General features: G+C 30.9%; 1 protein-coding gene across 1 annotated transcript; it reads left to right on the forward strand.

The window, feature by feature from the left end:
- The first annotated feature begins 456 nt into the window (after window positions 1–456).
- On the forward strand, window positions 457–26,174 carry LOC141336535 (vacuolar protein sorting-associated protein 54-like). The gene is made up of 22 exons (XM_073842204.1): window positions 457–642; window positions 2,003–2,244; window positions 3,935–4,013; window positions 4,105–4,139; window positions 4,572–4,703; window positions 6,388–6,773; window positions 6,881–7,007; window positions 9,832–9,939; window positions 10,029–10,081; window positions 11,435–11,531; window positions 13,616–13,998; window positions 16,090–16,216; window positions 16,403–16,584; window positions 16,664–16,776; window positions 20,134–20,197; window positions 20,276–20,381; window positions 20,490–20,577; window positions 20,668–20,789; window positions 22,261–22,341; window positions 22,418–22,525; window positions 22,609–22,703; window positions 23,721–26,174. Exons 1-22 carry the CDS (start codon window positions 483–485, stop codon window positions 23,824–23,826), a joined length of 2,994 nt encoding a protein of 997 aa, XP_073698305.1. The 5' UTR covers window positions 457–482; the 3' UTR covers window positions 23,827–26,174.
- Window positions 26,175–26,704: the final 530 nt, after the last annotated feature.

Consider the following 26,704-nt stretch of genomic DNA (forward strand, 5'->3'; position numbering starts at 1 on the left):
TAGAAAGCAGACTTCATCCGCTGCTCGTAAGCCCTCGGGCTCAGCTCTGGCAGCAGATCTCATCTTCAACATTAGTCCAGAATCACAGTCCAAATCCAGTTTGTCACTATCTGCTCACTCAGCGGCGAAATCTGCTCTGAGTATCTGATCAAACAGCTAAAAGTGATTCAGATTGCTGCGCACACAGCTGCAGGACGTTCAAGGCGTGTGTGCATATCAAATCATCTTCCTCTTTATGTTTTCCACTCTGACTCACATGTTTTTGCACTCTGTGTGGGCGGAATGGGTGTTTAGCTCATTATATCAATAACACCACCGTGTGACATGTTTAGGGGAATTTTGAATGAATCTCATTTAATATCACACCTCTGTGCAACAGTGCGTTTCTCTTAAAGGACAGGTACTTCCTGTGCTGGCAGGAAGTTGATGTGTGATCTTGCACTCTCTTTCCAGTCAGCCTCATATGTGAGGGATCCGCAGTGATGTCCTCCAATCAGGGCTCGTCTCCGATCCCTCAGTCCAGCGGCGGAGGCGGCGGCACCAGCGATGGGCTCTTCAGGAAGCCCAGGGACCCTTCCATGGCCCCCAGACACTATCGGACGCCGCGCTCCTTACCGGACGTCTGCCCTAAAGAGCCCACGGGTGAGAAACCATGTGCTCTTCCTGTTAGAAAGGCCACTTTCTACACTTTTGAAGAAGTTAATTGTAATCAGACGTTTTTGAGTTATTGTTCTGTATAACAGCAGTTTTATTGTAGTATAATTTATTTATTTATTTATTTTTCGTATGTTCTGTTAAAGTTGTATTAATTTTGCTGGGGCTTTGTCATGTTAATAGCATTTTAAAAATATGTCTGTTTGGTATTTATTATTATAACTTTAGTTTATTTTGACATTTAAGTATTCAAAGCATTTTTTTAATGGTTTTCATTGATTTTAGTCAGCCCCAGAACCACCAACGCCTGTTTTTTATTTTTATTATTATTTATTTTATTTTATTTTATTTTATTTATTATTTTTTTATTTGTACTGCAAGTTTAGGTTTCAGAGACCATTTGTCAAAAACTATTTGACTAGTTTTAGTTGTATGAGAAAATAATTTAAAAACTACAAAATAACATTTCTAATATGTATTTAATATTTATTTTATTTTAAGTTTTAATTTTTAACGAATGACCCTTATTGTCAAGTACCACCATTTCTTTCATTCCAAGTAATAAGGATGTTGTTGTTTTTTTTACGGGTTATACTGAGCTAAAAAGATTTTTATTTTATTTTATTTGTGCAACATTTGTTATTTTTACCAAAAACTATGTGCCTAGTTTTAGTTGTCAATGAAAAGTTATTCAAGTAGTTATTAATATGTATTTAATATTTATTTTATTTCAGTTCATTTTTATTTAATTTTATTTTTAAGTCGCACTTTTTAACTAATGAACCTAAATGTTACCCTTTTTTATTGTTTTATTTCTTTTTATTCTCATGCTTTTAATTTTATTTATTTAATTTCATTTGTAATGCAAGTTAAATTTTATTTCAGAGTCAACATTTGTAATTTTTACGAAAAACTATTTGACTAGTTTTAGAGAAATGAAAAATTTAGAAATGTATTTTGTAGTTATTAATATGTATATAATATTAATTTTATTTCACTTTTTTTATATTATTATTATTATTATTATTATTATTTTTTTGTACTGCAAGTTAAACTTATTTAATTTCAGAGACAGGTATTTGTCAAGGCAAATTTTTCATTTTTACCAAAAACTATTTGACTAGTTTTAGTTGTAGTCAATGAGAATTAAAAAAAATAGAAATGATATTTTGTAGTTTTTAATATGTATATAATATTTATTTTATTTCAATAAACATTTTTTTTAAGTCACAATTTTTCTTCTAGTTATTGTCAACAAAGCTTTCAAAGCCTGTTTTTAATTTATTTGTTGTTTGTAGTAAAAAATGAAATCAGTCTTCCTAAACCCCTGCTATTGTCATCTGTCCAGGTGAGGGTCGTGGTCTCTGTGACGGGCCGTCCGTTGTGGCCGACCAGCACCGCTGGACTGTGTATAACTCTAAAGTGAACCTCCCCGCGGCCCTAAATGACCCCAGGCTGGCCAAGCGAGAGTCGGACTTCTTCACTAAGACGTGGGGCCTGGACTTCACTGAGACCGACGTCATGCCTTCATTCTACCTGCCCAACATCACCCGAGAACACTTCAGCTCCTACCTGCAGGAGACGGCTCAGGTGACAGCAGCTCTCAATTATTCACACACACTGAGACAGAGAGAAAACCTAGTCAACTGCCTTACATAGACAGGATCATAACAGTCACCACACATCATAATCTGAATGATCTGACCGTGATTTATGCTTATGATGCTCTAATAGGAACAAATTTATTGTTAACAAACTGTTACAATTGTTTTACAAAATGTTTATAATTGGTCATTTAGAAAAGCTGAAAAACTTTAGAAAATTAAAAATGTTGCCTTGGCAGCTAACTAAAATAAAATTATATTGTGTGTTTAAAATTAGAATTGTTTCCTAGGTACTGAATTTTTTTTTTAATTTGTTTAATTTGAAGTACTAAAATTTTATATATATATATATATATATATATATATATAAACCAAAAAAAATTGAAAATAAAAATATATTAATAATTACCATAATAGTATATAAATATTACTAAAATAATGCTGCCACTAAACTGAAAATATTAACAAATACCATAATAGAATATTAATAATACTGCTAATAGTCAAAAGCATCAAATAGCACACTCAATTAAATATTTAATATATTGTCAATAAAATATTTATTTATTTTATTTATTTTATTTTATTTTATTTAATTTGTATTATTTCATTGTATTATTTCTATTTATATATGCCAGTAATGCCAGAATGCTAATTTTAAAACCAGTTACATTTTTGAAGTAATTTTGTTGTGTTTTGTATATATGCCTAAATAATATTTATTTATTTTAATTTTGCTATTTTATTTAAAGTAAATTTTATTTTACTTCAAGTAACAACTTTATTTTATCATTTTTATTATTGTAATAAAATAATCAAAAAGATTTGTTATTTTTATTTTATTTTATTATTTTTTATTTGTGTTTTATTATTTTTATTTATATATGCCAGTATGCTAATTTTAAAATCTTTGATTTTGTTTTAAACTAATTTTGTTGTGTTTTTGTCATTTTTATTAGTTTTTTTTTAAATATGCCTTTATATAATTTTTATTTATTTTATTTATTTTTATTTAGTAATTTTAGTATATAACGTTAACCAGATTTGAGAATATGAGAAAAATGCTTTAACAATTAGCTGAAATTAAATTTTTATTTTAGTTTATTTCAGATAAATTTAATTTAATTTTATTTATTTAAAAAAGAAAACTAATAAAAATTATAAAAGCATATAAATTTAACTAATGTTTAATTTTCAGAGGAAACTAAAGAGGAAATGTATAATAAAAGCATAATATTAATACATACTGTAATAATATACAAGAATAACACAAGCAACAAAACCCAGCTTTGCTTCTAGAGCACACGAATGATTGCTGTCTTAGTAGGCATCTCACTAGGGTTGTTGGTCATCTCACAGTGCATTGATAGACACTGAGGGTCTTGTTCTGCTTCCTGTCAGATCTTAAGCTGGACAAGTGTTTATTTTGTCTGCGTTGCTTATGTTTATCTCTCACACTCGTGACAACTCGGGCTCGGCTCCAGACGGTGGCAGGCTGTTTGTCTCAGTGGTTTTCTGAAGGTTACTGACTCTTGTTTTCCACCGCTGACGCTTCAGAAGAGCTCTGCGTTTTTCAAGAAGTTGTCAGCTGGTTCTGTTTTGCTGTTTTGGAAACGTTGCTGTCGAGGGTCTCGTACACAAGGATCTCACGCTGACTGTTTGTTTGTGTTTCTCAGAGAGAGAAGATTCACGAGCGCTGCAGGAACATTTGCCCGAATAAAGACGATCTGACAGTGCCCACCATCAATAATCATGGTATGCTTTACTGAGATTTAACAAAAATTAAAATGTCAGATGAGCCTGTTTTGCTTCTATAATGTGTGTTTGTGGCTCATTTGTCTTATAGATAAAGCCAGAGCTGAACTGGAGCAGGTGCCCAAGGTAAATTCACATTTAGTTTCACAAAAATGTGAAGCTTGAACAGCAAATCAGCTTATTAGAGTGATTTCTAATGACTGGAGTAATGATGCTGAAAATAAATTACATTTGACAATATAGTCAAATAGAAAAATGTTATTTAAATTGTAATATTATTTCACAATTTTACAGATTTTTTGGTATTTTTGATCAAATAAATGCAGCCTCGGTGAGCACTGAGACTTCCTTCAAATATAGATCTGCGTTAAAGATCTGTTTTAAGCCAAATGGTGTTTCTCATCCTTACTGGAAGAGATTTATGAATCCCTGTGGAGAAAATTAATGGAAAATTCTTCTGGATCGGAGTCTGCTTTAATCTGTGTCAGTGTTGCTCTCTGTTTTAAAAGGGCAGAAGTTTCCTTGCCTGTTCATTTTCTTCTCTCTGCTTCTCCCCAGATCTTCATGAAGCCTGAGTTTGTGCTGAATGATCCGGCCACGTTTAATGCCGTGTTGCCGTGGTCTCACTTCAGCGTCGCCGGAGGCAAGAACAGCCGAGATGTTGCTTCATCACGATTATTGCAGGAAAAGGTGGCGATCTGTCATTATTTGGTGCCATAAGTCGTCACTAGTAACAATAAGATATTATTATAGTTTTTTTTTTTTGAATTGAACGTTTATTTTTGTACTTCCTGAATTCATTTTAATTTTAGTTTTTTTTTTTTATTTGTGTTTTTGTAATTTTATTAGTTTAATATACCTTTATGCATTTTATTTATTTATTTAGTTAATTATTCTAGTACGTAAATTTAAACTAAATTAAAATGAGAAAATAACTTTAACAAATTGCTGAAATTAAATAAAAAAATGTGTTTCGGCTAAATTTCATTTTACTAGATTAACAAATGTATTTTATTTTCATTATTATAATATTTATTATTATAATCTTTTTTATTATTATAAGCTATTTTAATATTATTTTTATGTATTTATTTTTAATAAATAGTATGCTAGTTTTTAAATTATTGAATTGTTTTTTTTGTATTTTTTTTTTGTTTAGTTTAATATGCCTTTTTATTTATTTTAGTACATAAAGTTAAAAAAAAGGAAAAATGCTTTAACAACTAGCTGAAATTATTTTTAATTTTATTATTTCAGGTAAATTTTATTTTACTTTAAAACAAACAAATTTACCAAATGCATTTTATTATTATTATTATTATTATAAAAAAATCTAATATGTAATATTATGAAAAATCTAATGTTTAATATTTTGAAAAATCCAGTGTTTATTTATTTTATTATGTTTATTTATTATTTAATTTATTTTTATTTTATTTTAATAATTTTATTGATATATGCCAGTAATTCCAGTATGTTCATTTTAAAATCTGTTAAATTTCTTTAGTAATTCTGTTTTTTTGTAATTTTATTAGTTTATTTTAATATTCCTTTATATATTTATTTATTTTAATTTAGTTATTTTAGTATGTAGCGTTAACCAGATTTGAGCAAATTAGAAGAAATTCTTTAACAACTAGCTGAAATTAATTATTAATAATTATTATTTTTATTATTTAGTTTTATTATATAATAAAATAAAATATAATAAAAAATAAATAGTTATTATAATAAAAATATCTAATATTATTATTTTTATCTATTTAATTTATTTTATTAATGTTATTTTATTTTTAATTATATATATATATATATATATATATATATATATATGTCAGTATGCTAATTTTAAAATTAAAAAACATCTTTTTTTTGTAATATTATTTATTTTATTTTTTAATTAGTAATTTTACCAGATTTGAGAAAATAAGAAAAAATGCTTTAACAACTAGCTAAAATAATTATTTTTAAATTTTATTTTATTTCAGGTAAATTCTTTTTTACTTTAAGTAACAACTTTATTTTATAATTTTTTAATATAATAAAAATAATCAAATATTTGTTATTATAATAAAAATAAAATATTTTGTTTTATTATTTTTATTTATTATTTAAATGATTTATTTCATTTTTATTATTTCGAAATATTTTATAATATTTTATTATTTAATATAAATAATTATATGATATAATATTTGTTTAGGAAGCCTAAACATTCAAGAAACATAAACAGTCCTATAATTAAGACATAACAAATAATAATGAACATTAAGCAAATAAAAATAATATAACAAATATACAAATAAAGTGAATAGTCTGCCAAGATGACTCATAATGATCTAAATGTGATCTAAGTGTGTCTGTCTGTCTGTAGTTGAGTCACTATCTGGACGTGGTGGAGGTGAGCATCGCCCGGCAGATCTCTCTCCGCTCCGACGCCTTTTTCCACGCCATGTCGTCGCAGCACGAGCTCCAGGACCGTCTGCGAGAAACGGCCGACGCCGTGGCCAAGCTCCGCGCGCGCACCGCCGCCATCGACCGCGTGATGTGCCGCGGGCCGCTGCGAGCGCTACGGGACGCCCTGACCCGCAACAACTGCGTTAAGCTACACAACAAACTCAAGCTGATGGCCGCCGTTCACCAGACGCAGCCCACCGTGCAGCTGCTCCTCTCCACCTCAGAGTTTGTAGGAGCGCTGGAGCTCATCGCCACCACCAAAGAAGTGCTGCAGCAGGAACTGCAGGGAATTCACAGCTTCAGGTGCACAAACAACACATATGTTTACCGGGAAATGTACTAACAAGGAACAGAAGAATAAGAATGTGGGCATGCCGTTCATTTCCTGTTGTTTGTGTCTCTGTCTGCAGACATTTGGGTTCTCAGCTCTGTGAGATGGAGAGGTTGATCGATAAGATGATGGTGGCCGATTTCTCCACGTACGCTCAGAGCGATCTCAATCGGCCCTTTGAGGAGGACAGTCAGGTCGTGGAAAAGGTCAGACAACTTTCACGTGTGTTGAGGAATCAAACGTGCCTTTATCTTCTGAAATAAAAGAGTTCTTTGTTGTGTGACAGCATACCATAACTCTCACAGCACAGAACGTCCTCCTTAAAGAGCATATTATTAAATAAGTCTCTTCTGCTCACTTCATTTGATTGAATCAAAGTAGTGCAAAAGCAGTAAAATTTTGAAATGTTTTTACTTTATTTAAAATAACTGTTTTGTATTTGAATATATTTTAAAATGTCATTTATTCCTCTGATTTCAAGCTGAATTTTCAGCATCATTACTCCAGTCACATGATTCTTCAGAAATCATTCTGATTCTGATTCGCTGCTCAAGAAACATTTTTAATTAATATTATTATTATTATCAGTATTTAAAACAGTTGAGGGCATTTTTTCAGGATTCTTTGATGAATGGAAATATCCAAAGATCAAAGATCCTTTAGTAATTTTGTTGTAATTGTAATTTTATAAATTTATTTTATTATGGCTTTATATATTTTTATTTGTTTATTTTATATATATATATATATATACACAGTACAGACCAAAAGTTTGGATCACCCTGTTATTTTGCAAATTTCTCTTACTTAGAAATCATGGAGGGGTGTACAATTTTCAGCATAAGGTGCATTTCCACTGTGAGAGAAAAATCCGGAAATCACATTGTATGATTTTTTTTTTTTTTTTTTTTTTTTTTTTACAATTTATTTGTGAATTACTGTGTCAAATAAGTATTTGATCACTGGAATCAATTTTTTTTTATATTTGGCAGAAGCCTTTGTTAACAATTACAGAGGTCAAACGATTCCTGTAGTTCTTCACCAGGTTTGCACACACTGCAGGAGGGATTTTGGCCCACTTCTCCATACAGATCTTCTCTAGATCTGTCAGGTTTCGGGGCTGGCACTGAGCAACACGGAGTTTCAGCTCCATCCAAAGATTTTCTATTGGATTTAGGTCTGCCCAAAGAAGGTGTGTCCAAACTTTTGGTCTGTACTATATATATATATATATATATATATATATATATATATATAAAAAAAAATTTTCCCAGGTAAATTTTATTTTACATCAGCTAACACATTTAATTTTTTTAATTATTATTGTTTTATGATTTCAGCATTTTTAATTATTATTTAATGTATTTATTTTATTTTTATTTTATTATTTTTATTTATATATGCCAGAATGCCAGTATGCTAATTTTAAAATCAGTTTTTAAAAGTAAGTAAATTTAAGTAATTTGGTTTGTTTTTGTAATTTTATTAGTTTATTTTAATATGCCTTTATATATATTTTTTTAATTATGTATATTTTTACTTAGTTATGTTTTTACTTAGTAACATTAACCAGGTTTAAGAAAATTAGAAAAAAATGCTATAACAACTAGTTGAAATCATTATTGTTATTTTTATTTGTTTATTTATTTTTTTAAATTTAATAAAAATTTTAAATTTAATTTTATCAGAAATAAAAAGCTTTTGTAACATTATACACACTACCATTTGAAAGCTTAAAGTCAGTATCAGTATAATTTTTTGGGGAAAAGAAATGCTTTAAATTGATCAAAAGTGATGATAAAGGCATTTATGTTACAAAAGATTTCTATTTAAAAAAAAAAATTCTTCTTCAGAACTTTCTATTCATCAGCGAAACCTAAAACTATTCTACTCAGGTGTTTTCAACATTAATAATAAATGTTTTTTTTTAGCAGCGAATATTAGAATGATTTCTGAAGGATCATGTGACTGGAGTAACTATGATAAAATTCAGTTTTGAAATCACAGGAATAAATTACGTTTTAAAATATATTCAAATAGAAACAGTTATTTTACATGGTAAAAATATTTAACAATTGTACTGTTTTGCTGTACTTAAAATCAAATAAATGCAGGCCTGGTGAGCAGAAGAGACTTCTTTTAAAAAACGTAAAAAATCTTATTGTTCCAAATCTTTTGACTAGTAGTGTATTTGATCGGAAATACAGTAAAAACAGTAAAACTGTGAAATATTATTCTAATTTAAAATAACTGTTTTCTGTTTGACTATATTATAAAATGCTATTTATTTCCGTGATGCAAAGCTGTATTTTCAGCATCATTACTCCAGTCTTCAGTGTCACATGATCCTTCAAAATCATCCTAATATTCTAATATTAGAACATTAGAACATTGAAAACATTATAAATGTCTTTACTTCCACTTTTGATTAATTCAATGCATCCTTTTTAAATCAAAGTAATAATTTAAGACAAACACTCACTGACCCCAAACCTTTGAAAAACTTTTTTTTTTTTTGTCACTTGAAAACTCTGGCAGTGGTGCAGATTTTTTCTATCTCCGTCATGTCATCTCAAATGCGAAACTGAACTTGCAAGTAAATGCCAACGTTGAACATTGTTTGAAGCAGGCCACAAGAGTGGTTTCCAGTTTCCAGGTGTGAAATCAATGCAACCCGATGAATCCAACCATAAGTCTGTGCTCTGTGAATCAGGTCATGTTTGTGTTGGATGTGGGCCAGTGTTGGTTTGAGGTTTACAGTGTGAGATCTTCTCATGCAGGTCAAAGAGCAGCCTGCGGCGTCAGGAAAGGTTGGTCACATAATGCTCCGAATCCCACGCCGACTAAACCGCCGCCTGAGTTTAATTTCCTTAATGAAAGTAGAAAACCACAGACGATGACAGTGAAATCTGATTTATTGTCATTAGGAATCGAATCAAGCCAATCTCAGCTGCATGCGTTACGGGTGATGTTTTAATTTGCTCATGATGTGATTATAAACTTAGGTGTGTGTGTGTTTGTTCATTACAGGATCGGTTGCAGTCTCTGGTTTTTGGTCTGTTGAGACAGAGGAAGCTGGATTTCCTGGACATCTACAGCGAGGAGATGATCCGCGCTGCCAAGAACGTTGTACGGCAGGTACGCTACATGATTAAAAACATGAAACGGAGCAGAAAAATTAGATCAAAAATAAGTGTTTCTTATGATTTCTCTCTTTTTCCTTTCAGTGTGTTGTGAAGTCCGTGTCACAGATCAGTGAAATCGATGCAGACACTGTCAAGTGAGTTATATATGAGTAATATATATATAAATATATATATATATATATATATATGTGACCCTGGACCACAAAACCAGTCTTAAGTCGCTGGGGTATATTTGTAGCAATAGCCAAAAATACATTGTATGGGTCAAAATTATAGATTTTTCTTTTATGCCAAAAATCATTAGGAAATTAAGTAAAGATCATGTTCCATGAAGATTTTTTTGTAAAATTCCTAATGTAAACCTATCAAAATGTAATTTTTGATTAGTAATATGCATTAAGAACTTAATTTGGAGAACTTTAAAGGTGATTTTCTCAATATTTTGATTTTTTTGCATCCTCAGATTCCAGATTTCAAATAGATGTATCTCGACCAAATATTGTCCTATCCTAACAAACCATACATCAATAGAAAGCTTATTTATATATTTTTTATATATATTTATATATTCTTATTTATAATAGAAAGCACATTACCATGTGATGTATACATCCCAGTTTTGTAAAATTTAACCTTATGACTGGTTTTGTGGTCCAGGGTCACACACACACACACACACACACACACACACACACACACACACACACACATATATATATGAGACATGAGTAAGATTTTTAATGCTTTTTAAAGAAGACTTTTCTGCTCATCAAAGCTGTGAATTAAAAATGCAGGGAAAAAATGGTAATATTGTGAAATGTTAATGCTTTTTAAAATAGTGGTTTCTATTTTAATATACTTTAAAATATAATTTATTTCTGTGATGCAAAGCTGAATTTTCATCAGCCATTACGTCAGTCTTCAGCGTCGCATGATCCTTCAGAAATCATTTTAATATGCTGATTTATTATCAATGTTAAAAACAGCTGCTTGATATTTTTTGGCACCAGTTTTTGATACTTTTTTTCAGGATTCTTTTAATAAATCGAAAGAACAGAATTTATTAATATTTTGTAACAATAGTTTGGGGTCTGTATATCTTTGTTTTCTTCCTGTCTTTGAAAGAAATTAGCTGTTTTATTCAGCAAGGATGTGTTGAATTGATAAAAAAAATTGACTGAAAAAAGATTTCTGTTTTGAATAAATGCTGTTCTTTTTAAAATTTTATTTAGCAAAGAATCCTGAGTTTCACAGGTTCCACAAAAGTATTAAGCAGCGCATCAGTTTCTAACATTGATAATAAAAGTAATGAATCTGAATATTAGAATGATTTCTGAAGGATCATGTGACACTGAAGAGTGGAGTAATGATGCTGAAAATTCAGCTTTGATCACAGAATAAATTAAATACTAATATAATATATATATTATAAATCTGGCAGCACTGATAATCACAGCTGACTGTGTGTGTGTTTGTGTGTGATGTAGATTTCATGAGCAGATGCGCTTGATGACGTTTCATCAGTGGTTTGATCTGCTGCTGGATATCTTTGAACACTTCATCCTTTTCCTTAAGAGAATCAAGGTAACGTCATTCATTTGTGGCAAATCCCTGACAAAACATTCAGGAGGCATCTCTGTGTCAACACAACATCAAAAGGAGCTTAAATAGATGTTCCAGGGGGGTGTTCCATAAAACAAGTTTACCAAATAAGTCAGGCTTATTTCAGTTAGTCTGACTTATTTTGAGCCAAATCAAGTGACAATAAGTCAGACTAACTGAAATAAGCCTGGCTTATTTGGTAAACTTGTTTTATGGAACACCCCCCTGGTCTTATTTTTCTGTTATAGGTTTCATAATTGCATCAACTGTACTAGTTCTGCCTTTGAAACCACTTTTGTTTTGTCTGATGTCATCTAGGCCACACAGGAAATTAGATGATGTTAAACAATAGCCAAAGAGCTGCGTAGTCATCTTAGATCTAGCGCATTATCTTTCTCATAGAGCATGTGGTTGTTTCATAACAGTGATGGATTAATTGAATAATTACTGGATTAATAGCATGTGAGGATCTGTCATTTTAGTATTATATCCCCACTATAAAATGTTACAGTATTCATATTTTGAATTAACCTACTTGTATGTTCTCATTTTAGTCATTTATGTTCTTTTGTCGTTTTTGTATTTTTAATATTTCTATTTAGCTTCAGTTGAATCATTTTAGTACTTTAACTTAAAGTTATTGGTTTTAGTTGCTAAAGCAACATTATCAATTTCCTTTAAGCACAAGGTTTAGTTTTTCATTTCACAATTAACTAATAAATTAATTTATTTTGATATTTGCAATTTTTTGCATAATTTTTTTTTAGTAATTTCAATGTAAACTTTTAGGTTGTTGTAATTTTTAATTGTCCTTTAAGTTTTTCATCTAATATTTATATTTTATTTTAATATGTATAGTTTTATGTATATGTATAGTATAGTTTTGTATAGTTTTTTATGTAGTTTTTTTTTATATATGTATTTCTGTTTAGCTTTTTTAGTAAGTAGATTTTTTTTTTTAGTTTAGTTCTTAGCCTTGTTTTAGTTCAGTTGGTGTCCAAGGTAGCTTTTCTATTTTATTATTTGATATTAAGATTTAATTTACATTTAATCGTTTAGCAGACAATAGTTGCTAAAGCAAAATTATTAATTTTCTTTAAATACAAGGTTTAGGTTTTCATTTAATATTTTTGACATTTGCAGTTCTTGTTTTAATTTTAATTTTAGTTATAGTTTAGTTTAGTCATTTTATGTGCTTTTGTCATTTTTGTTTTGTTTTCATGTAGCATAATTAGATTTTTATTTCAGTTTTTCGTCTGATATTTATATTTTATTTTAATATTTTAGTTTGGGTTTTAGTAAATTTATGTGCTTTTTTTTTTTTTTATATACGCGTTTCTGTTTAGCTTTTTTAGTAAGTGGATTTTTTAAATTTAGTTCTTAGCCTTGTTTTATTTCAGTTAGTGTCCAAGATAGCTTTTCTAATTTTGATTTAGGTTTTTGTGTTTATAATTTTTATATTAATATTTTATTTACATTGAATCATTTAGCAGATGCTAGTTGCTAAAGCAATTTTCTAAACATCAAGGTTTAGTTTTTCATCTAATATTGTTGACATTTGCAGTTCTTGTTTTAGTTTTAGTTATAGTTTTTGTCATTTTATGTGCTTTTGTCATTTTTGTTTTGTTTTCATGTAGCATAATTAGATTTTCATTTCAGTTTTAGTCATTTCAATGTAAACTTTTAATTAGTTAAAATGTATAATTTTTGTTTAAGTTTTGCATCTAATATTTATATTTTATTTTAATATTTTTAGTTTTCATTTTAATTTTAGTTTGGGTTTTAGTAAATTTGTTATGTGCTTTTGTCATTTTTTTTTATGTATTTCTGTTTAGCTTTTTTAGTAAATGGATTTTTTTTTAGTTTAGTTCTTAGCCTTGTTTTATTTCAGTTGTTGTCCAAGGTAGCTTTTCTAATTTTGTTTTAGGTTTTTATGTTTATTATATTTTATTTACATTTAAATTTAATCAATTAACAGACGCTTTTATCCAAAATGATTTAAAAAAAAAATTCCATTAGTCTAGTTCAAAACACATAGCAAGTTTGTTGTTGTGTTTTTTTTTCAGGCTACGCTCAGCGTTATCCGCAACGTGGTGCTGGAAGTGCTGGACAGCAGCCAGAGGAGTCGGTTAGCAGATGTTTCCTCAGCAACGAATCATTCTGACAACAGGACCAATGAGGACGAAGAGGAGGAGGAGTCTGGAGGCTCCGCCCTTCACTCAGGAGAGGCGGAGCTTGCATACCTCACTCACGAGGGGCTTTTCATCAGCGATGCGCTGAATGAAGCAGAGCAGCGCAGTAATGCGGCAGCGCACGCGCAGACAAGAGCGCAGACACGCACAGAGGCCTGCGGGAGCGACTCGGCCTCCGCAACCACCGAATCTTCCTCCAGCAGGGAACACAACTCCAACACTACCTCCTCCCTGCCCATAGGGGGCGCTGCTGCACTGTGAGTTTGGGTTACAGAGGACTAACTGTATACAGCATATCTACAGTTCAAAAGTTAGGGTCAATAAGATTTACATTAGGATTAATGAAATCAATACTTCTATTCAGGAAGTTTGCGTTGGACTTATCGAATATAATAAGATAATAAATAAATGCTGTTTTAAATTCATTAAATAATTCAGAAAATAAACATAACACAGTTTAGACAAATAAATTAATCAGCACAACTGATAATAATCAGAAATGTTTCTTGAGCAGCAATTAAGCATATTAGAATGATTTCTGAAGGATCATGTGATGCTGAAGACTGGAGTAATCATGCTGAAAATTCAGCTTTACATCACAGGAATAAATTACATTTTAAAATATACTCAAATAGAAAACACATATTTTAAATAGTAAAAATATTTAACAATTTTACTGTTTTTACTGTGTTTTTTAATCAAATGAATGCAGCCTTGGTGAGCAGAAAATATGTCTTTCATAAATATTAAAAGATTAAAAAAATTATATTTTGCATACTTTGTGACTTTATTTAGCACATGTAAAAAATAATACAATAAGACAGAACAATATGAACAATGACAGAACATGTATAATCATAATGTAGTATAATAATATAGTAAATTATAATGTAATACAGTAATGAAATGTACTGGAAATTCACCCTGATATTAATGAAAATCACTACTAATTAGAGAATAACCTTTTTTGCATTACAATAATGGGAATTTGTATGGAAGCCAGTTTCTGGCACTGAATAAAAAATAACTCAGTGAGGAAATAGTGACTTTTTATCTCACAATTGACTTTTTTTCTCAGAATTATGAGATTTAAACTCCCAATTGTGAGTAATGAAGTCAGAATTGTGAGATATAAACTCATAATTCTGACTTTTTATCTCAGAGTTGCAAGTTTTTATCTTGCAATTGTGACTATTTCTCAGAATTGCGAGTTTATAATTTATTGTGAGTTATAAACTCGCAATTTTGAGAACATCAGAATTGGACTTTATAATTCACAATTGCGAGTTTATATCTCACAATTCTGAGAAATAACAAGAATTGTGTGATATAAACTGGCAATTGTAAGTTACAAAGTTAGAATTGCAAGACAAAAACTCACATTTCTGAGATCTTATTAGAATTGCATAAAAATAAAATGGCAATTGTGACCTTTTTTCTTAGAATTACGAGTTTATAATTTATAGTGAGGTATAAACTCAGTTCTGAGAACATCAGTCTTTTTCTCTCAGAATTGGACTTTCTAATTTAAAATTGTGGGTTTATCTCACAATTCTGAGAAATAACATCCGAATTTTGTGATTAAAAACTGGCAATTGCGAGTTATAAAGTCAGAATTGCAAGACAAAATCTCTCATTTCTGACTTTTTTCTCAGAATTGCATGATATAAACTGGAAATTTTGACTTTCTTTCTCATAATTGCGAGTTAATATCTTGTAATTGACTTTTTTCCTCAGAATTGTGAGTTTATATATTTCTAACTTATTGTGAGATATAAACTCGCAATTCTGAGAACATATTAGCCTTTCTTCCCTTCAAAATTGGACTATAACTCACAACTTTGCTTTTATATCTCAATTCTGAGGGGAAAAAAATCGCAAATGCAAGAAAAAAAGTCAGAATTGCATATTTTTGTCTCACAATATTTTATTTCTCACAATTGTGAGTTTATTTCACACAAATGAAACATCAGAATTCGCAATTCTGACTTCATAACTCACAATTGCAAGTTTATATCTCATAATTCTGACTTTATAACATGCAGTTGCAGTTTATATTCCACAATTCTTTTTTTTTTTTTTGCACTAATGGGCTTCCATACATTTGGCCATAAGTATGCTTATGTTACAATTAATAAAAATTGTAGTGGTTTTAAAAGCCTAAATTTAAAGTTTATTTTTGTTTATGGGGTGAAATATAAACTAGACATGTACTTAATTTTTTTCCCCTTATATGACCTCCTTAAAATCCTTTAAAAACCTGTGTGACAGTGAATAAGCCTCACATTTAAAGAGACTTAATTCACCGGCTGTGAAAATACTGGTAATGTTTTTCTTTTGTCTGTCAGTAGTGAGGACGTGATGCCGTCTGATCTGGAGTTGGGTCGGGTGGCCAATAACGTTCAGGAGCTGCTGTACACGGCGTCAGACGTCAGTCACGACCGCTGCGTTAAAGTGCTCATGACGCGAGCCAAGGTAAAAGCACACACACGACACACCTGAACCAGTTTGATCGCTTTATCTGATCACTGCTTTCAATTCTGTTAAACCACTTAATTCCTTTAAACATAACAAGTCATCCTCCACATGAGTGAGAGACGTAACTCTGACGTTAGGCTGTAATTACGAAACACAGCTGTTAATGCCAGTCTGGTTGTGCAGGACGGCTCTCTGGAGCGCTTGAGCTCGTCAGAGTTCGTGTGTTTGAGTCAGGCGGTGGAGTCGTTCGTCAAAGACACTGAAGAGCTGTGCGTCCGGCGCAGCATGAGCCTGAGGGGGGCGCTGCAGAGTCAAGCCAACCGCTTCGTGCAGCGCTTCCACGAGGAGCGCAAGACTAAACTCAGGTACACCTGCGCTCATGCTTTCAATGAAAGAGATTTTCAGTCAGAACTGAATGAGTTACGGTTGGTCATGTGTGTGCAGTCTGCTGCTGGATAATGAGCGGTGGAAGCAGGCCGAGGTCCCGGCTGAGTTTCAGGATCTGGTCGACTCCATCGCTGACGGACGCATCACACTGCCTGAACGCAAACCCACAGGTGCTACAACATCATTTATTAGTGCAGTTTGTTTTTCTGGTTTATTTGGGTATAATTAATTTATTTTTCAGGGATCTGCTTTTTATGTTTTTATTCATTTCTGTATTGTTTTTTAAAGGGGCTATATGCAACTTTTCCCCCAAAATAAACGTTTATGACTCAAACATCTCCTGATGAGCATACTGACGCCTTGTCAGCTCACAGTGGGTGCACCTATAAGCCTGTATCCTACTTTTCCTATTTTCTGTCGGGTCGGATTAATGTAATACTGTAATGAAATGTACTGGAAATTCACCCTGATATTAATGAAAATCACTACTAATTAGAGAATAACCTTTTTTGCATTACAATAATGGGAATTTGTGTGGAAGCCAGTTTCTGGCACTGAATAAAAAATAAATAATAGTGACTTTTTATCCCACAATTTACTTTTTTCTCAGAATTATGAGATTTAAACTCCCAATTGTGAGTAATGAAGTCAGAATTGTGAGATATAAACTCACAATTCTGACTTTTTATCTCAGAATTGCAAGTTTTTATCTCGCAATTGTGACTTTATTTCTCAGAATTGCGAGTTTGTAATTTATTGTGAGTTAAAAACTCGCAATTTTGAGAACATCAGAATTGGACTTTATAATTCACAATTGAGAGTTTATATCTCACAATTCTGAGAAATAACATCAGAATTTTGTGATTAAAAACTGGCAATTGCGAGTTATAAAGTCAGAATTGCAAGACAAAATCTCTCATTTCTGACTTTTTTCTCAGAATTGCATGATATAAACTGGAAATTTTGACTTTCTTTCTCATAATTGTGAGTTAATATCTTGTAATTGACTTTTTTCCTCAGAATTGTGAGTTTATATATTTCTAACTTATTGTGAGATATAAACTCGCAATTCTGAGAACATATTAGTCTTTTTTCCCTTCAAAATTAGACTATAACTCACAATTTTGCTTTTATATCTCAATTCTGAGGGGAAAAAAAATCTGATTTTTCGCGTGCTGTCTGCGGATGTGACGTCAAGCGCGTTCATATTAAACGTTTCAGATCACTCTGCCACCACCGCTAGTCAGCAATTAGCCTACACTCACAAGCAGTGCAATGGATTGTGCGAATACACAGAAGAGACCCAGGACAACTCTGACACCAACAGTAGCTAAAAATAAGTAGCTTATATTTATACTATATAAACATATATACAACACTAATAAGCAGCTTATAATCACCAAGTATGAAAGTGAGTGAATGAATAGTGCATCAGTAATGTAAAGTCTTTTTGGGTGTCTAGAAAAGCGCTATATAAAACTGATGCATTATTTATTATATTGCCATGTAAAGCTACATTATATTTTTTGTTGTTTCTATATCCTCACACAAAATAAGAGGTAATTGAAGATGTAAAGTGTGATGCGTTATATTTCACGTAATAAGACATTAACATGTCGTCAATAAATATTGCTAAATAGTAGTATGTATATGTCTTTCATACTTGGTGATAGTAAGCTACTTGTGTATAATAAGTGGTCAAGGACAATGCTCAGATTGTGTTTTTAATAGTCTACGAATGTTTCAGGGCTGTGCGCCCTTGGGTTTATTTATTTATTTATTTAATGTATAAATTTTTTGTGTAGTTTGTCAGCTACACGTTTAACGTTTTGATAAGAGAACACTTGACATTTTGTGACACGTTATCTTCATTTTACATTACGATTTATAAAACACTCACACTGTTCTAAACAAACACTGAAATATACAAACACTATTACTATATAACTCCGAAGCACTACTGTGCATTTTGTTGTGTCATATATATTGCAAACAAACTTAGTTTCTCAAACGATATATGTATTTGACTGTTCTTACCTCTGTAAACATAATGTTGACTTCTTTGCAGCGGATGACTTGTGAAGTGTGCGACAGCGAGCAGAAAGGAAGAGAAGTTCCGTTTTTTTGGCCACAAAATTTCAGAAAATTGCATATAGCCCCTTTAAATCAATTGTTATTGTACTATGCAATAATAATTATCATCATAAAACGAATATATAAATAATAAAAAAATATTGTTATGATAGTTTTAATTTACATTATTATTGTTCTTTTTAATAATAATAATAATATGAATTATAATTATTATTATATATAATAATAGTATTTTTTATAATATAAAATTTTTCATATTATACATTTATAATTGAAAAAAATTATATTATACCATAGAATACTACTTATTATTTTTGACATTATTATTATCATCATTATTAATAATAATGTACTAATAATTGTTATTATTACTATTATTATTATATAATACTATTTTATCATAGTATATAATGGTATTCTCAGGGATGTGATTTTTAAATTATTTAACAAGAAAAATACTACTAATAATACTAAAGTTAATAATAAAAATATATAAAATAATAAATTGTTATTGTTATTGTTTTTAACAGTATTAATAATAATAATAATTGTTGTTGTTATTTATTATTAGTAGTAATATTATTATTTTTTCATAATACTATTTTATAATAGTATGTAATTGTATTTTTAGCGATGTGATTTTTTTTTCTCCATATTTGTCTGGATTTCCATATGAAAAAATAATTTAATCAATGATAATATATAAATAATAAATAATTAAAATATTCTTGTATAGCATTTCTATTTTACAGTACAATACGCGGTGGTAATTTTTGTTTGCTATTATACTGTGTTATTTCTGTATTATTAAATTAATCAACAATAATAGTAATACTACTACTACTAATAATAATAATGTTTTTATGAACTATAACAACAACAACAACAATCTGTTTTAATATACAGTAGGGAGTTGTTGTTGTTATTATTTACTGCAATAATAATGATGATAATAATAATAGTTTATTACTTTATTTGTACAGTACAATATGTGGTGGTTCAAGTTTTTTGCTATTGCAGTGTATTATTCCAGTTTAAGTTAAAAAAGTAATTGAATTTTTTGTTTTTCTCCATATTAAATTATTAAACATACTGATAATAATAATTATAATAATAATAATTCGTTTTTTATAAACTATAACAACAACAATCGTTTTGTTGGTTTATAATAAATGTTTAATTTGACTGTAAAGTAGGGAGTTATTATAATAATTATAATTATTATTATTATATACAATAATAATAATGATGATAAAGTAATAAAAAAACATTTTTTGTATACTTTTTTTTTTTTTTTTACAGTAAAATAGAGGGTGGAAGGTTGAATTTTCTTTCTTTTTTGTGCTTTGCCAAGCACATACCTGCGTCCTTTATTATTGCAGTGTATTATTGACGTTTAACTGAGAGTAGTAAATGTATTTTGTGTGTTTCAGGGTCTGAGGACAGGAAGCCCAGTGAGTTTCTGTGTGTCGATGGGCAGAAGTATGCAGTGGTCGGGTGAGTTTTCATCACTGAAACTTACATTTCACTGGCAAGTTCTCTCTTGTCCCTATTAACCTTTGTGTCCTCTGGCAGGACGGTGCTGCTGCTGATCCGAATGATTCTGGAGTACTGTCAGTGTGTGAACGACATTCCCTCCATCACCACTGACATCCTCACTCGCCTCGCCGACCTGCTTAAGGTGTGTGTCTGTGTGTGACATTCAGTTCGTTTCAGGTTTAGTTTCAGCTGCAGGCTGCACCGTGGCATCGTTTGATTGACAGGTTGTGCTTTGTTTCTGTGGCAACAGCACTTCAACTCTCGCAGCTGTCAGCTGGTGCTGGGGGCAGGAGCTCTGCAGGTGGTGGGCCTGAAAACCATCACCACCAGAAACCTGGGTAAGAAAACACACGTGATGACGTCTCAAATGTAGAACGTGATGGCATTTGCTAAAGCGCAGCCCTAAATCTGAGTGTGTCTGTCCTCAGCTCTGGCTTCTCGCTGTCTTCAGCTGGTGGTTCACTACATCCCTGTAATCAGAGCGCACTTTGAGACCAGACTGCAGCCCAAACAGTACAGCATACTGAGACACTTTGGCCACATCACCAAGGTAAACATCCTTACATAGGGTTCGTACAAGGTTGAATTTGAAATTTAAGGCCTGGAAGACCCTTTAAAAAATAGCAACATTCTTGAAGAGGTACTTGAAAAGTGCTTTAATTATTGAAAGACAATGTATCAATGAAAAAAGTGTTTGATTTGGTCAATAAGCACATATGTTTTCACGCAAAATTCACGCAATTCATAAAGCATCATACCTTTATCGCTTATTTCAGTTAATGTCAGAAAACAATCAATCTAAGCAAGTAGTAGTACTGAAAGTGTTATGGAACATGGCTGAAGATGCGAAAAGAGGAACAGATGAACCAAATCAATAAAATCTATTAATTTCATTTTATAGAAAATACTGTAATTAATTTCTATTTTGTTTTTTTAATTGTTTATAAATACATATAAATACAACAGTTATAATTTAAATATTATTATTTAGTATTAGTATGTGTGTGTGTGTGTGTGTGTGTGTGTGTGTGTGTGTATATATATATATATATATATATATATATATATATATATATATATATATAACAGTGTATTAGATATATATTACAGTGTAATAAATATATGTATGTATATATTATGTATATCATTTAAAAATTTTATGTATCATTTACATATTTAATGTAGATATGTAAATATATATATACACACACACACACACACACACACACACACACACATATATACACACATACATATATATGTGTGTGTGTGTGTGTGTGTGTGTGTGTATGTATGTGTATATATATATATATATATATATATAATTTACATATATAATGTAGTTTTTTTTATTATGCGTATAAATACCTATAAATATACGATTATGATAATTATTGAATATAAAAATTATATATATAATTTACATATACAATTTACATAAATAATTAGTAGTTAATGTTTTATAATTATATATAATTTTTATATCAATATATTATGAGTATAAATATTAAGTAACTTATGTATTAATATTAATATGTATTATATCATATTATTAAAATCATATGTTTCAGGTCAGGACTTCAAATTGCAAATCGCAAATCTTTTAATTTGGTTTGGAATTTTGTATCGTGAATCATTTAATTTAGATCGAAACTTTGGAGCTTGGATCACAAATCGTTTGATCCACATTGGAATTTAAGTGATTTTGCGATCTCTTTTTTTTTTTTTTTTTAAATAGTAGAAAACATCAAACCATTAAGGCCGTACAGTTACAAAGCAAAAAAAGAATTTATACACCTACAAATCCCTTAAGAAAATTAACTGTGGTATAGTAAAAGTGTAGTATACTTTAATACTTTAGTAGTAGTACTTCACATGTGCTAATTTTTGCAAGTTATTTTTATTTATTTATTTCTATGAAATAGAAGACATAAGTGAGATCTCTGTTTGAAGTCTTTGAAAATAATAAAAGTAGTGCTTGAAAAGTCCTTGAAAGAATTTTGTGTTTACTGTGTCTTCAGGACTACAATGATCACATCTCAGAAATCTCTGCTAAACTAGTGGCCATCATGGACAGCATGTTTGAGAAAGCTCTGTCTAAGGTGGGTTTGACCCTCTGTGATATCTCTCTAGTATTATTGTGGTTTGTTGAGGCTGAAGCGAGTTTGTTCTCTGCAGTATGAGGTGAAGGCGCCGATGCCGTCTGCGTGTTTGCGTAACGTGTGTAAACAGATGGCCAAAATGCACGAGGCCATTTGTGAACTCTTACCAGAGGAGCAGACGCAGGTGAGATGCTGCACTCGAACTTTGAGCTGTCAGTGTGAACCGAAACCAGGAACTAATGGTGTTTATTGTGTGTTTGTGTGTAGATGCTGTTCCTCAGGATAAATGCCAGCTTTAAGCTGCATCTGAAGAGACAGTTAGCGCGACTGGGAGTCGTCAATGATGGCGGACCTCAGAATGGGTGAGTGTGTGTTTCTCTGTGTTACAGCAATGAGAAACACCAGTGACTATGAGGAATAAATAAATATATATAATTTTTATTTTATAGAAAATAATATATACTGTTTACTTTCTATTTTAAAAATTATGTTTATAAATGCATATAAATATTAAATCATTATATAATAATTATTTAAATGTGTGTATAAATTATTAATTATTAAAATTATTATAAAAATACACGCACACACACACACACACACACACACACACACACACACACACACACACACATATATAAATTGCGTATGTAATTTAAATATATATAATTTACAAATATAGTAGTGTTTTTAAAAAATAATTTATAAATACCTAGAAATATACTTTTTTTATACTAAGTTATTTAGATTTGTATATATAACACTGTAATAAATAAAAAAGTATATAAAAATGACATTACAAAATTACTACTTTATTTATATATACATATATATTTATACACACACATACACACACACACACACACAAATAAACTAATATAACAATAACTAATTTATTCATATTTTTTAATATTATTTTTAGTATGTTTATTTTATTGTCTTATTTTATCCACAAAAAATGTGTTTGTAATTTTAATATTTAATAAATTTTTATATATATATATAAAATTAACAATCTAAAAAAATGTGTGCATGTGCATATTTAAGTGTGTGTGTGTGTGTGTATATGCAAAATAATAATCAAAATTAAAACTATATATTTTTCTAATATTGTTTATAATATATATTGTTTATAGTATTATTATTCTATCAATCTTATTATATATTGATCTAATCTTTATATTGAATTTCAATTAATTATTTTATTAATTTATTATTAATTTAAATTATGTATTTAATGTTACTTTTTTTATTTATTTAATGTATTATTTATAGTAATAAAATTTTTACTATTATTTCCTATTACTCCTTTAGAACATTTTCTTTTCATTCTGTGCAGTTCTTCATGACATTTGCCCATCGTCTTTCTGTCTCTGCAGGTTGGTGATGGTGGACGTGGCGTTTTACTCTGAGAACGTGCAGGCGCTGCGCTCTCTGGAGCATCTGGACTTAAACATGCCAGAGATCTGGGAGCAGAAGAGGTGATGACGGACAGCTCGCTCCGGCCAATCAGGCCTCTCCGTCACACCTACCATCACGGTGACCGGCTCCGCCCCTGAATCTGAGGAGGACGCGAGGTCAGTGGATAAACAGACTCAGGACTCGAGGTCTTGTTTGTTTTAATACCTCCGTGACACCGGAGCGATCCAGCAGCACCTCGCGCTCCCAGACCACACACACGTGCCGGAGGCTCACCTGTGATGTAGACTTCTGTGCTAACAGGATTTTTTTGTGGAGACCAAATCAGGACAAGCTTGAGTGGTTGATCAATTGTGGGGAATATGTTTGTTGTTGTCGTAAAGCGGAGACGCGTCCTCAGTGCCTCCTTCAGTACCGCCACTACAGTGCAACTTTCCATTCGTGTGCAATTCTGTCGGATTATTATTATTTTTATTATTATTGCTGAATTATTTAATCACGGTCAGAGGAATCAAGGAATGATTATTTATTTTAATCGATTTTGTCGTTGATTGATCAATCATGTTTGTTTTTTTGTTTTTGTTTCACATAAAGCTTTAAGGTGACAACGGCCGGTTGGAGAACTAGAACTAAAAAGGGTTTCGCTGGCTTTCTCTCAACTTTTTCCCCATCAACAAAAAATGATTTTAATGGCTGCTCTTGGTTTTCATGTTCAGGGTTGTTGAGCTGAAGTATTAAAACTCTGGAGGATTAAAAGCCCAGGTTTATTGGGAGAATCTGACTGTTTAAATGAAGTCTACTTTATATGATATACATCTTTAAATTCTAAGCCTAAACTATTACAAAAAATGCTTAGGATATTGGTTACACTGACTCCTAGAGCCCTGTTATACTAAATTATGAAAAGTCATTTAAAACGAAGTTTAAAGTCATTAGAGAAACCTTAAAGGAGAAGTTCACTTTCAGAACAAAAATGTACAGATAATTTATTCATCCGCTTGTCATCCAAGATGTTCACGTCTTTCTTTCTTCAGTTGTAAAGAAAGTTTTTTTGAGGTTCTCTCCATATAATGGACTTCTATGGTGCTCCGAGTTTGAACTTCCAAAATGCAGTTTAAATGCAGCTTCAAAGGGCTGAAAACAATCCCAGATGAGGAATAAGAGTCTTATCTAGTGAAACGTATGGTTGTTTTCTACAAAAATTGAAATTTTATATACTTTTTAACCTCAAATGCTCATCTTGTCTAGCTCTGCATGAACTGTGTATTCCAGTTCAAGACAGTTAGGGTATGTTGAAAAACTCTCATCTCATTTTCTCCTCCAACTTTAAAATCATCCTACATCGCTGCAGAAATACCAACCCAGTGTTTATAAAGTGAATGCGCAACAAAGGTCAAACGCTCTTTACAAAAAAAGGTAAAACGGTGATGCAGGATGAGTTTGATGTTAGAGGAGAAAATGAGATGAGAGTTTTCCAACATACCCTAACTGTCTTGAACTGGAATACACACAAAGCTAGACGAGACGAGCGTTTGATGTTAAAAAGTATATAAATTGTAATTTGTTTTAGAAAATAACCAATCGTTTCACTAGATAAGACTCTTCTTTTCATCGGCTGGGATCGTTTAGAGCCCTTTGAAGCTGCATTTAAACTGCATTTTGGAAGTTCAAACTCGTGGGCATCATAGAAGTTCGCTATATGAAGAGAAATCATCAAAAAACTATTTCTTTACGACTGTAAAACACAGATAGGAACATCTTGGATGACAAGGGAGTAAGTAAATTATCTGCGAATCTCGTTCTGGAAGTGAACTTTTCCTTTAAGTCTTAAAATGAAAGAATTCTTCTAAAAGATTCAGTTATTGTAAGTTGTCCATGCAGTCTAGAGCATTAACTCTGTTTCTCCAACATCCACAGTATTACTGTAGCCCTGCCTCTTCTCCAGTGCTCATTTGAATAAATCGAGGCCTGTGATTGGTTGGTGTGAATGGAGACTGTTTCTCAATCATGTATTGTTTAGCCGTGAGCTCTTGTTATTGACGGTGGGTTTCTGTTCAGAAGGATCCATGTACCACTTTATTTAACACTCGTTCTGTCCGGTTCAAAAGTGCCTAACCTTTTATTTGGTATCAAAACTTCTCAAACTGTACATTTGTGGGCTCCAGTGCCTAATCTGTGAGTGAGTGAGTGAGTGAGTGAGTGAGTGAGTGAGTGAGTGAGTGAGTGAGTGAGTGAGTGAGTGAGTGAGTGAGTGAGTGAGTGAGTGAGTGAGTGAGTGAGTGAGTGAGTGAGTGAGTGAGTGAGTGAGTGTTTAGAGGGCCCTCGTTGCGGCAAAGAAATATACTGATGGGGAAACTCTTGTGGCATGCTTGATCTTTTAAAACGTGGCACTTTTTATTGTTAATAAAGCCACAGTGAACCTAAATAGTGTGGTTGGTTTTGCGTGTTACTTGTAGGCTGTTTCCAAATCTAGCTAAGTAGTATATTATAAATAACATTTCAGGCATAAGCCATGTTAGTCGTTGATCTATTAGAACCATGCGTGGTATACAAATTTTATTTGCATTATTTAATAATATTAATTGCATAGTTTTTGCATAGTTATACACTGCCAGTCAAAAGTTTTTGAACATTTTTTTTTTTATCTTTTCTGCTCACAAAGCCTGCATTTAGTTGAACCAAACCACAGGAAAAACAGTAAAATTATGAAATATTAATAACTATAACTATTTTTTATTTTGAATATATTTTAAAATATAATTTATTCCTGTGACGTAAAGCTGAATTTTCAGCATTATTACTCCAGTCTTCAGTCACATGATCCTTCAGAAATCATTCCAAAATGCTGATTTGCTGTTTAAGAAACATTTATTATTATTATTATTATTATTATTATTATTATCATCAATATTTAAAACAGTTGAGCATTTTTTCAGGATTCTGT

The sequence above is a fragment of the Garra rufa genome, chromosome 6 (genome assembly GCF_049309525.1).
Source record: "Garra rufa chromosome 6, GarRuf1.0, whole genome shotgun sequence".
NCBI lineage: Eukaryota > Metazoa > Chordata > Actinopteri > Cypriniformes > Cyprinidae > Garra > Garra rufa.

Coding starts and splice junctions, on each gene's coding strand:
- LOC141336535 (XM_073842204.1), top strand. CDS start 483: ATGTCCTCCAATCAGGGCTCGTCTCCGATCCCTCAGTCCAGCGGCGGA. Junction 4,014..4,104: donor GCCCACCATCAATAATCATG/GTATGCTTTACT, acceptor TTTGTCTTATAG/ATAAAGCCAGAGCTGAACTG. Junction 20,578..20,667: donor CATCACCACCAGAAACCTGG/GTAAGAAAACAC, acceptor GTCTGTCCTCAG/CTCTGGCTTCTCGCTGTCTT.